The sequence below is a fragment of the Labrus bergylta genome, chromosome 11 (assembly GCF_963930695.1).
Source record: "Labrus bergylta chromosome 11, fLabBer1.1, whole genome shotgun sequence".
Classification (NCBI taxonomy): Eukaryota; Metazoa; Chordata; class Actinopteri; order Labriformes; family Labridae; genus Labrus; species Labrus bergylta.
This window is the reverse complement of record NC_089205.1, coordinates 17,004,205-17,016,253: the sequence shown is the minus strand read 5'-3', so window position 1 is coordinate 17,016,253 and position 12,049 is coordinate 17,004,205. Positions and strand designations below refer to the sequence as shown.

Here is a 12,049-nt window from a genome sequence, read left to right as displayed (position 1 = left end):
AAGTTGCATTTTCCTCCATTTCAAAAATCTATTATTTCCACTAGTGATTAAATCGTGCATCGATTGGAGTTTGATACAGTCTATAAAATGTGCCTTAATAAGTTCAAACCGGTGAAATAACAGCAGGGGTTTGCCGCATTGTTCTGCGGCCTACAGTAAGCCTGAACAAGCCTTAAGTGAGGTAAGTGTGTGGCTGCTGGGTGCTTTATAGATGATGTATAGATGCCTGCAACTTTCATATATTTCCTGTGGTGAAATTAGAGTCCTGTTCTGAAGTGCTGGGTCGTGTGTGTGTGTGTGTGTGTGTGTGTGTGTGTGTGTGTGTATGACTGTAAACATGAAGACATCTTTCTCCACAGTCAATCTCAGCCTGTCACATCTGGCTCGCAACTCTACCCCTCGAATACACACTGGAATATATACACCGCGTGCATGGTGACATCTATGACTTATGGACTGGGACGAGTGTTTGAAATTAAGCTGCAGTGAATATGGGCCCAGAAGCACTCAAAGAAGGAGAGAGCAAGAGCGAGTGTGTATGGAGTCGTCTGTGTGTGTGAAATAATGGTGGTGGTGTGTGTGTGTGTGTGTGTGTGTGTGTGTGTGTGTGTAGGGACGGGAGGGGAACTGGGAGCCTGTGTGCGGGGAAACAAGAACGAAACTGGCTGTAGTCCATTTCCAGCCCGGTACAGTAATATGTGTGTGGTACGGCTGCAAACATCTTTATACTTTTCACTTATTCCCAAATATTCCATAGGTATATACATATGTTAATATTCACATCCTCTGTAAAGTAGCCGTAAAGACAAGTTTTTCTAATCAAACATATAACTAGTTTAGCTAAACATCATTACGTCTGAGCAGATTAGTGAAAAGGTATCACAGGAACACTGGGTGCACTGTGGTGCTCTGGCAATGCCAATTAAACAAACAGGTTTATAGAGGCGGCCTCGCACAAAACCAAAATATCCAGACCATGTCAAAGCCTTAAACAACACATCAAATCGTGTTGTTCTCAAACTAATTCAAAAGACAAATGGGACAGGTTTCCACTGGATGTGTTGCAAAATGGAAAAATCTTTTCATATCAGTTTAAAACCGCTGTTGTGGGGCAACAAGTGACAAACATATGTAACGACAGGAGTGCTTCACATCAAATGTTTTTGGGTTGTTTTTTTTTTTTGCCGTTGGGATAAGCTATTGAGAAGATGTAACTCCTGAATTTGTTTGACAACAAGAGTTTCTGAATATGTATAACTGAGTTTTAAACAAAATGTCTATGCCTAAAGCTTATTTTCTTAAGTTTTTAAACTTATTTGGATTCTTTATGAATCTTGATATAAGCACTACATACTCATGTACACATGACAAAACATGTTGACTGTCAGCTTTCGGCATTAAAGCCAATAAATGACCAAAGCATCTGCATAGGAATGCATTCACATTTACTAGTAATATCTCTCCAAATATATTTGTTCATGCATATAGTGTAAACATTGACTATACTGCAAAGCCAGAGATAACATCACAAGGAGTTGTTAATGAAAAAAAAAAAAAAAAAAAAGTTGAGTAAAAAAAAATTGATAAATGACAAATTGGTGGATCAAACAATCTGTACTGTCATCCCTGGAGTCCTTTTTAAAATGTTTTGCACAACATTACCATCCTGTTATCCACCATAGTGAGGCAGACTACAGACTGAGGCTGCCCTTCACAGTTTTCTTGCACACCATTGGCCACAATTGGCAAAGTGGCCAAAGAGTATAGCAACAGTTCTGAACCCCGCTGTGACAAAAAAGGAGAGAGAGAGAGCAGTCATGTTCTTACCTGCAGCCTGCAAGACCATATGCATCCGAACTTTAGCCTGCTCTGCTGGAGTCTGCAGTAAAGAAGCACATAAAACAGAATACAATTATTAGTCGACTTATATAACCATGAGGTCGTTTAAATAACTGAGATCTCCTCATTCTTGGACCATGGTTAGGGATTACTACAGAATGGAGCCTTGAGCTCAGGGGACAGTAAAGCAGGACATACACACATTAATGCAGAGGCCCAAAGGATAGTATACATGTTTACTTTACCACCCTGAGGGCCTGATGCAACACAAAGCATAGTTATCCAGCTCTAAAACTGTTGCATCCCTTAGGCTGCAATATATTTTACCCAGGGTCGTCTCTAACTGCAATCATTTGAGCGAATGTTCCTTTAAACTGTCCTCATGGAGCACCAGGGGACAACTTCACCAATCTACCAGTGTAGTTGTCTGTAAAAGCCCTGCTTGTGAAAAACAGAAAGCAACAACATCTCTGACACACCAGGGAGAATCAATGAGGAAGAGATGAAGAGAAATTTAGAGACAAAGAGGGAGAGAGAGGGAAGAGAGAAAACAAAAGCTGCTGTAACAAGTCTTTGGAGAGTTGGATAAGAGGGCACTGAGAGCACATTTTACAGAGATCACAGCCAAAAGACTCAACATATTCCCCTTCCCATCCTGCGCGTGTGTGTAAGTGTGTATGTGTGTGCATCAGAATCGCTTAGCGGGCATGAACAAGGGGAGGGCCTTATGCTTTGACAGCTGTATTGGGAGGTGCAGCTCTTTTTTTTTTTTCCTGCCCTCAAAAGGGCCTTGCTGTAATTCCAATATCGCTGCTATTAGATTTGAGGGTCTTAATTGTCAAGGAAGAATGATGGCGATGACAGGGCGCAGAGCTGTTAAAAAAAAAAAAAAGGCTGCACATTGCTCTCAGAGGTTTTCCTGGCGCTGCAGAGGCACGGCGGCCCTCGTTACCATGCAGCAGTGGAGCCTGTGTGTAGGATTAGAGAGAAATTAAATGCTAATGGGGATGGGATCCGAATTCGCTGCCTGGGAGCATCATTTAGACGACAGGGCCGGGGCGTCGCTGACAGGCAGCGCTTCTCTCTCCCCTCCTTTTCTCCCACTATTCCTTCACCATGCTCCCCGCCCAACCCAACATTAAAAAAAAAAAAAAAAAATCTGATTTATCAAACTGTAAACTTGTCACTTTGTAAAAACGTCACTTTTTCGTTTCGGTGGCAGCCAGGGAAATATAATGACCCTCTTTAATGCAGCGATGTCAGGGTGCTGTAGTGTAGATGGAACGCACATCAAGGCACTGCAGACAGACTGACGTACACCTAATGCTACGTGTGTGTGTGTGTGTGTGTGTGTGTGTGTGTGTGTGTGTGTGTGTGTGTGTGTGTGTGTGTGTGTGTGTGTGTGTGTGTGTGTGTGTGTGTGTGTGTGTGTGTGTGTGTGTGTGTGTGAATCCCCTGTAGCAGGTGACATAGTGGATCACGCTCACACTGACTGGCATCTCTTGGCAGCTGGAATTACTAATCACTATTATACCTGAGAAGAGGATGAACACTTGAGGCCTGCACATAGATGTGTACACATGCACACTTTCCCTTGACAAGCAGCTGAAAGCAACGGTAACATTCATCTCCCCCACCCCCCCCAAAAAAAAAAAAATCCTGTGCAGGATCCGTACCAAGATAAATGGCAAAAGGCTTAGCCTAGTGAACAATTCCAATGCCACAGGAATCAATCTCGGTGCAACCCGTCATTTAAAGCAATAACACATCGCAGCTAAACTAACCTGATCATTGTGTGCTGTGCAATCATCTTAGTTACAGTTTATTACGACGCCCCCTCTGTAATTACATTAGCATTTGTTTACATTGGCCTACGGGCATGTGTAAGACCATGCATCCTCAATGCACACGCACACACTCAAGTACACAAACACGGTCACACAGCTCTGCCAGCTATGGGTAACTTAACACTGAATATGACAGGGAAGAAAACAGCTGCTACTGCTGAAACTTAAGATTTCAAGACACTGATATGGTAAGTGTAAAATAATCCATATTTTCTTTAACTTGTGGAAAAAAGCTGAATTTATATCTTTGAGTAGGGCTGTGGTAAGGGTGTGCAACTTGTTTATGAGCTAATCCCAGCAGTTTTTTTTGTGTTGGGTGATTATGCTTTGTATCAACTTTAAATAGATATAGAAGTAGAGAAACAGAAAAACAGAAAAGTTTGTGCATCCTGCCTACAGAACGACGGTGAATGGTGGCTGAAACAGGATAATTATATATAAATACATAATCATCATCACAAGCAATGTGAAGTAATTTACAAATCAGCTCACTAATAAGTATATATAATAAGAACAAACAACCCTCAACTAATGCATCCATGCACACACACACACACACACACACACACACACAGGGCAATGCATGTTTTTATTTCCCAACAATCTGTTTATCCCTTTAATTCACACATGCATGCTCCTTTCCTCTGTGGGTAATTCATTAGTAAACAATAAAACGGCATTAATTGTTCTCCCCAGAGGCAGATGTGTGTTCCCCCCGCTGGGAGAGACGCAACCGCCCCACCTGAAGTGGCTTCGCCCCTCAATTAGAACCATGCCCATTATCATCATGTAAGGAAAGAGATAAACAGGGAGAGGAAGAAAAATGCAAAATAAATGATGGTTACATTTTTTTCAGAGCTCAACAACTTCAGAAAACAAAAAAAAAGAGGGGTGAGTATGAAGAAGAAGCAAATGATGAAGTGGATAATAGAGGGGACCAAAGATGGGCAGGATTACGTATAGGTGACAGACGTAGAGCAGGATGGGAAGGGCAATATGTTGAGAAAAATATATATAGTAAAATTGAATGAGTAACACAGTCACACATAGAGTAAAAAGATGCACTGATGTACTGCAGCACTGTTATCCTGTTAACAGAACAAGATGCTCTGCAACACCTCTAAACTACCTACAGTATATGGGCTATCTATGCAATATGGTCTGATCATTAGGAGAAGATAAGGGTCCATTTCTTATTGGATGACACTTTGGCTGCAGCAATTATAAACCTTGTAACAAGCCGACTGCTTGCATTTTCTAACAAAGCACCATGGATTTTTGAAAGGCGGAAATATGCTCATAATGTACACAATTGTTCATCACGTTGTGTTTGATTCACTCTTGTTTATAAGGTGAGCTGAGCTGCAATGGTTGTTGGAATATGAAGAAAACACTGACACACTGACTTGAATAATGCTAAATGTTACACACTCAGAAGAAAACAGATCAAGTGACCACATTTTTTGTTTTTGGTTTTTTTTTCCATGAGGAAAAGCACAGTATAATTTACATTGCACATAACCTTCATTACTTGACATTCTTCCTTGATCCTCATAGTTATCTGACCATTGTTTGTCCCCCATTCCGCCGGGACTTGGGTAAGACTGGTGCGGAAAGTCTGAGTGTCTTTGTCAACCACATTGTTTTTTATGGAAGAATTTAAAAAGGTATCTGATAGAGGAGCTAAAAGAAATCTGTCTCTTGTAGTTTATGCTGAACCACTTTGCAAGACTAGATCCCCTCGATTAATGCTTCTATGTGTTCATCAGATCTAGTCTTGCATACCTGGTTCAAAAGAGTCAATTTATTTTTCCAATTCAACCATCCTCCTTTTTCTAAACAGCTGTACTTGAAAAGATGAAGTCTTATAGGGTGATTACTGTTACCCACACATGAGCTGTGTTCATGTGAAAATTTCACTAGGGGGCAGGACCAAAGTCTGGTAAGGTGATAAAGTCAACCATGACCTGTGCATGTTTGAATGAGGATAACACTCATTAAGATGAAATGAATTTAATCACACATTTATTAGCATCTATCTTGAGTATTTCTATTTACTGTGACGTTTCTAGAAAAAAGAATCTCCTCAGAAGTACCCATAATCCACTTCACAAACACACCTGACATACCACACCTGTTTCAAACAGGTATGACATCACTCAAATGAAAGGGAAAAACAAACATTTGTTGACAGATTGATGCTACATTTGTACTAAGGTACATGAAGAAAATAAAAGAATAAAATCACATTATATGCACCCTCAATAGTTACTATATTTAAACTATATATATATAAAGAACTCTGGCTAAACAGACATCACATACAGTACCTATTAGAGCCACCTCTGCCTAACGTTTACTATAGCCAGAAAAGAGCATCATAGAAAAGACAAAGGTTCAAAAATGAAAATGAAAAAAACAAAACAGAAAACAAATTGTCACTGCTGTTGGAATTAGAGAATGCTATTCATCTGTGTTGATCAATCTATTTCCCAGCAAGGGATTTTTTTTTCAGATTGGGTATTTGGTATTAATGTGTGTCTTTTTGTCTCTTGTCAACTCAAACTCTTCCCCTAATTGTGACAGGAAGTCAAGTACGCCCACAGCAGGCCTCACGCTTGTACACTTACCTCAGCACAGCGATGACAGACACACTAAGACACGCTTAGCAGATCTTAAGTGCCCAGCGTCTGACCCATTAGTCAAAAATAAACACGTCCCATTAGAAAAATAAACAACCCTCACTTGGCTTGGTAAAAAAACAATGCTACACTGTCTATAATGAGGTACTGCATGCGGGAATATTCATCTATTTGCAGTCTTTGTCTGGTCCAGAGCAGTTCTAGTATTATTATTATTGTTATGAGGCCTGAGGCCGAGCAGACAAAGCAAAGTGTGATGGGTCAGTAGATAAATAAATGCCGATTAGAGAAGGAGCTAAGGAGCAGAGCAGGTCAGCAGAATGTGGTCAGACCGCTGTCTCAATAAATGATTGACTCTCTTTTTAATACAACAAAACATCAAGTCTTAATTCAAAACTGAGCAGAGTTAAAAACAAACTTTTCTGACCTTATCTGTCCATGTCTTCATTCAGGGATGATAAAACTAAATATGATTAAAGCTACATTGAGCAACATATTCATCAAATGACCAGTGACTTAAATATTAAAAAAAAAAAGAGAATATCATGTACACACAAAGAAACTCATTGAAATAACCCGGCTACAAATGATTGATAATTATTAAAAAAGAAGGCAAACTGTGTTTTTCTTGGAACAGAGATAAATCAGAGGACGTTACCCTTCATGTCATCAGAACAGAACAGAAAAGATTTAAGGCAGCCACAAGTGTTTGCCTCATTGCATCATATTCTTGATCACCTTTTAGAGAAATAAAATCAAAGCTGCAGAAAAACACTGGGATAATTGGGATAACGTCAGATGTTGCTAAACTTGTGTTTGAAATTAAGTTTAGCAGAAACGCTCAACAGAAGCCTTAAAGACATGATTCATGGTTATCAAGCTTGAGGAAATACAGTAAAAGTGATCTTTATCAGATGATAAATCTTCTTTTCTGCTACCTTAATGTAAAAAGATCTATAAATGCAAAAGTAAAAAAGTTAAAATATTCTCCCCTGACAGTTTAAAAAGTGTCCCAAAACGCTAACTTGAGAAACGGGGGACCTCAATGAGATCATCAGTCCATCTACTGAAACATTCATCTTAATTGTGCCAGTGTAATCATTATTATCTGTCAATAAAGTTTCAATATAAACACACATACACACCCCCACACAGAGACACACACACACGCCCACCTCAACTGACTCTTTTTTTTTGTGCTGGAGTTGAAATGCTCAATATTCATCTCATTATGTTTTTTAAAGTCTTCATCTGTTTCCATTTCCTTTCATTTGTTGCTTTCCGCCTGGGCTTCCTCCTCGTCTCCTCTTCCTCCCCTTCGCCTCCCTCCCGCCCTCCCACAAACAAACACACAGATATATCCCATGCCCAAAAGAGGACAGGGGAAAACAGAGCCCCTAGAAAATGCAATATTTCTGTTTTTAATATCGAGGTCTATAAGATCAGGGCAGAGATGGGTTCCATGGCAATATGTTTATTTATATATTTTATAAGAAGGGGGGGAAAAAAATCTGCCTATCAGTGTATGTATTTGGGGGGCCTGGGCCACTGCATCCGCGAGCTCATCTTATATGAAAAATAATGTTGTGTATGGCTATACTTTTATATATAATGGCAATAAGGGATCAGACCTCTTTTACAATGTGCCATACTTCAGGCTAGGGCTAACAGCATTTTATGGCCCGCCAGCAGTTCATCTTCATGTCTCATGCAGGCAGGAGCACTGCATAATAATGTCGTTTCCTGCCCCCAAATGCTATTTCACAGGCCGGGGCTCATTTCTCAAACTTCACCACTTTTACAATTTCCCAAACTTTTATTCCCGTCATTATTACCAACAAGATTTCATTACGTATTTAGAATGTAAACAAGTCTGAGTAATGACACCCCCCCCCCCCCCCCCCCCTCCCCCTTCTCCCTGGAATCATTCCCGCTGATGGCTCTGCTGCTATCTCACACACACACACACACACACACACACACACACACACACACACACACACACACACACACACACACACACACACACACACACACACACACATGTGCACACACTGATACACAACACCTCATGCACTGCAGTTTGCCCACATACAAGACGTATGCATACACACACTCGTGTTAACTGCTCTGGCCGACATGCACCTCAAAGGCAGTAATTTACTACTGCATGTGCATGTGTGTGTGCATGCATGTATGTATTCCCCGATAAAGGGGAAGGCGGCGAGGGAGGGGGTGTGGGGGGGGGGGGGGTTGAGTTTTATACTCAACTCACATAAATCATGTAGAAGAAAAATGAGCAAATGTGCAGGCTAACTCATCTTCTCCTCATCCGGAGAAAATGAAATTCACTGGAATACCTATCAAAACTGCAATCATCCAGAGATAATATCTTCTTTGGTCTATCTGCACTTTCCGATTTAATTTCCTCCATGCCCTTGACATCCAGCGATACCATTAAGATGAAGCACATACAGTAAGGGAGTAGTTCTCACGATTTGATATATGAGATCTCAGCGCTTAATGTAATATCATCATTTGAAAATTAATGCAATCTTTCTTTTTGTTTGGGAGGGGTGTGTTTTTTTTTTTTTTTGTGTGTGTTTTTTTTTTCCCGGAACACTGTTATGAGACTGGCAACAAAATGCAGAGAGCGAGACGGTGATGGGGGACACATGAAAAGGAGAAACAAGCGATATGTGAGAAATGAGGGAAAGACAGAGATGGGGTTTCACTTTGTATTTTGCGCCCCCCAATTCCCCCCTCATCCCTTGCTCCTTCGCTGCCAGAATGACATGCAATTACGTCGGGGCCTTCCCCAAGTCAGAGGTCACTCAAATTACTCCATCATTTACCCGCGCCGTCGAGATGAGAGAGAGAGACAGAGACCACCCACCCCCCTTCCTCCTCCCCCCACCAGCACATCAAATATCATGAAATCATTAGTGTAATAAGCATGGAAATCTGTTTGCAGATTATCAACACCCCTCCCTCACTTCCCCGCCTTTATCTACCCAGAATCTCTCTCTCTCTCTGAGCTGTTCTCACCTCTTTATCCTAAACAATCATATTAGAGAGACGAAAAAAAAAAAAAGAGGAAGAGATGCAGATTGAGAGATTAAGAGAAAGTGTTTAATGAGACAACCACAGTCTGACAACAAGGACAGAAACAGAACAAAGAAAAGAGCAGATTAAATGTGGGGCCTGACCTGTGAACTCCCCTCAGCTTCTACCTTCAGACTGTTTGACGTTAAACTCTCGGCCATATTCAGTGGTGCCAGGTTGGTCACATTCTTGGTGTCTTGACTTCAGCTGCTGGTGCCTGTCTGTCAGTAGGCCAACAATCTATTAGGCTCCGTAAACTCTTCAACCCACCAAGGGACAATAAAATTACATCAGCCATCCCTGAAGGAGGGTTTGTCTACCACTCAGACCGTCCAACAGCTAAAATGTATGCATGCTACAGTAAGTTGGAAAGTTTCGCTTGTTTACATAAATGATTTCCTTTCTATTGTGATCAATTCAGACGGTTTTTTTTAGATGTCCAGAGGCAAGAGCCTCGACACCCAAAATAAGGATGATAAAATATATTTTTTAACAAGATTTTTTTTTAACTTAACAGTACTCAAGATGATGTCACAAGTCATATCCTTGGACACTACTCGTCAAAAAGTAAATCTTCACTCTTCTGGCTCTTCTTAGTGTTAAAATGACACATCACAAGACAAAAACATTGTGTTTACTAAACTGCCAATCTAATAACACAATGTAAGATGTTATTTAATTATGATACTCTTCTTCAACGAGAATTAAAATCAGGAGCTGTTCGAACTGAAATTGGAACTTAGGAGAGACCTTCCAGTCAATCAAGCGTTATTTCCACAATGATAACCCAGATTTATAGTTTCTTATTTCTGCTAATGGTGACCTTAACTCAACCTGCAACCCCCCCCCCCCCCCCCCCCCCTCCTTTCAACTCCCTTCCCAGGACCAATGATATATTTCTCCCTCGCCCCTCTGTTCTTCCACTACCTCCCTTCTTCTTCTCTCCCTCCCCAGGCGGTGTGTGTAGCGTGGTAGAGCGATGGGTCCAGCTGCCGATTGAGCCAGGAGTCCTGATGAGGCTGATTCCTTGTGTATTGATTGAGCTGCTGGCTTTCTTCTGCCTCGCTCTAAGAAGCTGTGCATATGGACTGATTAGCTGCTGTAGGCCACCGCTTTAACTATCGCTCCACTTTCTCCCAGAGCAAGGAATCCTCCAACTCAAACTTGTGTGTGTGTGTGTGTGTGTGTGTGTGTGTTCATGTGTGTGCGCTTTGACAGGGATGTGCCTGTGTGTGCGCGCGTGTGTGTGTGCGTGTGTGCGTGTGTGTGTGTGTACAAAAGCAGAAACTAACGCAGAGCACTGGGAGCAATTAACTTCAGTCTTTTTTTCCCTGTTTTGCTACTGAAATGCCTTCAGTCAATCTGCTGAAATGTGGAAACAAAACAAGAACAATAAAACAAACCTCAAACCACATAAATCTTAATTGCCCACCTAATTACTGCAGCAGTCATTCACTCAGACTGTTAACTTAAAAGCAGGGGGTAACGTTAGTATTCATCATGAAAAATCAAGCGCGGCATATATCCAAACAGAAGCTTGATTGTCACATCAGTGTTGAAAATATGACTAAATATGAGTAAACAATGAAACTGTTAGTGACAACGAATGCAAATTATTTGAATTAAAAACACCAGTGTCATCTGTAAAAGTACAAGAACCAGGCAGAACCTTTTGAGGATATGACTATGAGACGCCATGATATGTATCAACATGGTTTCGGCACTCAGCAATCTCAGCAGCAGCACATCAACAAGAAGTCATAAATGCTGGGACTTGTGTGCGTGTGCATGTTTGTGTGTGTTTGCGTGTGAGGTATAGAGGGAAACAACACTTCGAACAGCATGGCAACTCTACCTCAGAGGGAGAGACGAGCTCCTTTATTTACCGTTCTCTGTCCCGAATCGTAATCAGAGTCTTGCACTCCCCAGGCAGCTGACTGCTGGGGTGCAATATCTGGCGTAAGCATAAACACACCCATAAATTCAAAACACTCAATGCACCGGTGAGTCTACCAATGTGTGTATGTGTTAATAATAATATGCAAGTTCAACTCCGGAGCTACCCTGAGCAAAAACGCAAACATGATACTAATCTGTTCCTATACTTCATGAGTTATGCAAAAACTCACGTGCTAACTTGCTGCACTAACCCCTGCTGAGAAAGCTAACATGAAAGCTGAAATACTCATATCAGTGCAACTACTGCATTATGCAAATATTTGATTGTATGTTATGCTGTCCGAGATACACCTCAAATTGATTAATTAATACATAAATATACAAACAAAGGAAACTTTTGCAAAACTTTAAGAAGTTAATGCACTTCTCTATATACAAAACATAGAGGTATATTTGTCTGCACAATGTCCTGCAGTATCACTCATGTCTTATGGAAGTTAGTTCACATTCCTCCACTTGCCTTTAAGAGGTTCACTCATCTCAACATGAGACACAAACTGCCTAATGTCTGCCAAGATATAACTGCCAATACACGTATTGATTCATGCTGTTTATGCATGTAATCCTCTCTTGAATAATTCACACCACCTTTTATGGAGGACAACATCAATCACACCTCCAGACCCGCCCAGAGACGTTCTCCAAACCTGAACCGGA

At 41.0% G+C, this 12,049-nt stretch overlaps 1 protein-coding gene across 1 annotated transcript in view; it reads right to left on the bottom strand.

Annotated features, from left to right (window-relative positions):
• Positions 1-12,049, bottom strand: part of rsrc1 (arginine/serine-rich coiled-coil 1) — a 118,528-nt gene that overhangs the window by 59,572 nt on the left and 46,907 nt on the right. The window contains exon 6 of the mRNA XM_020653935.3: positions 1,828-1,879. Within this exon, the coding sequence (XP_020509591.2) occupies positions 1,828-1,879 (52 nt within the window). The remainder of the gene's footprint in view (positions 1-1,827; positions 1,880-12,049) is intronic.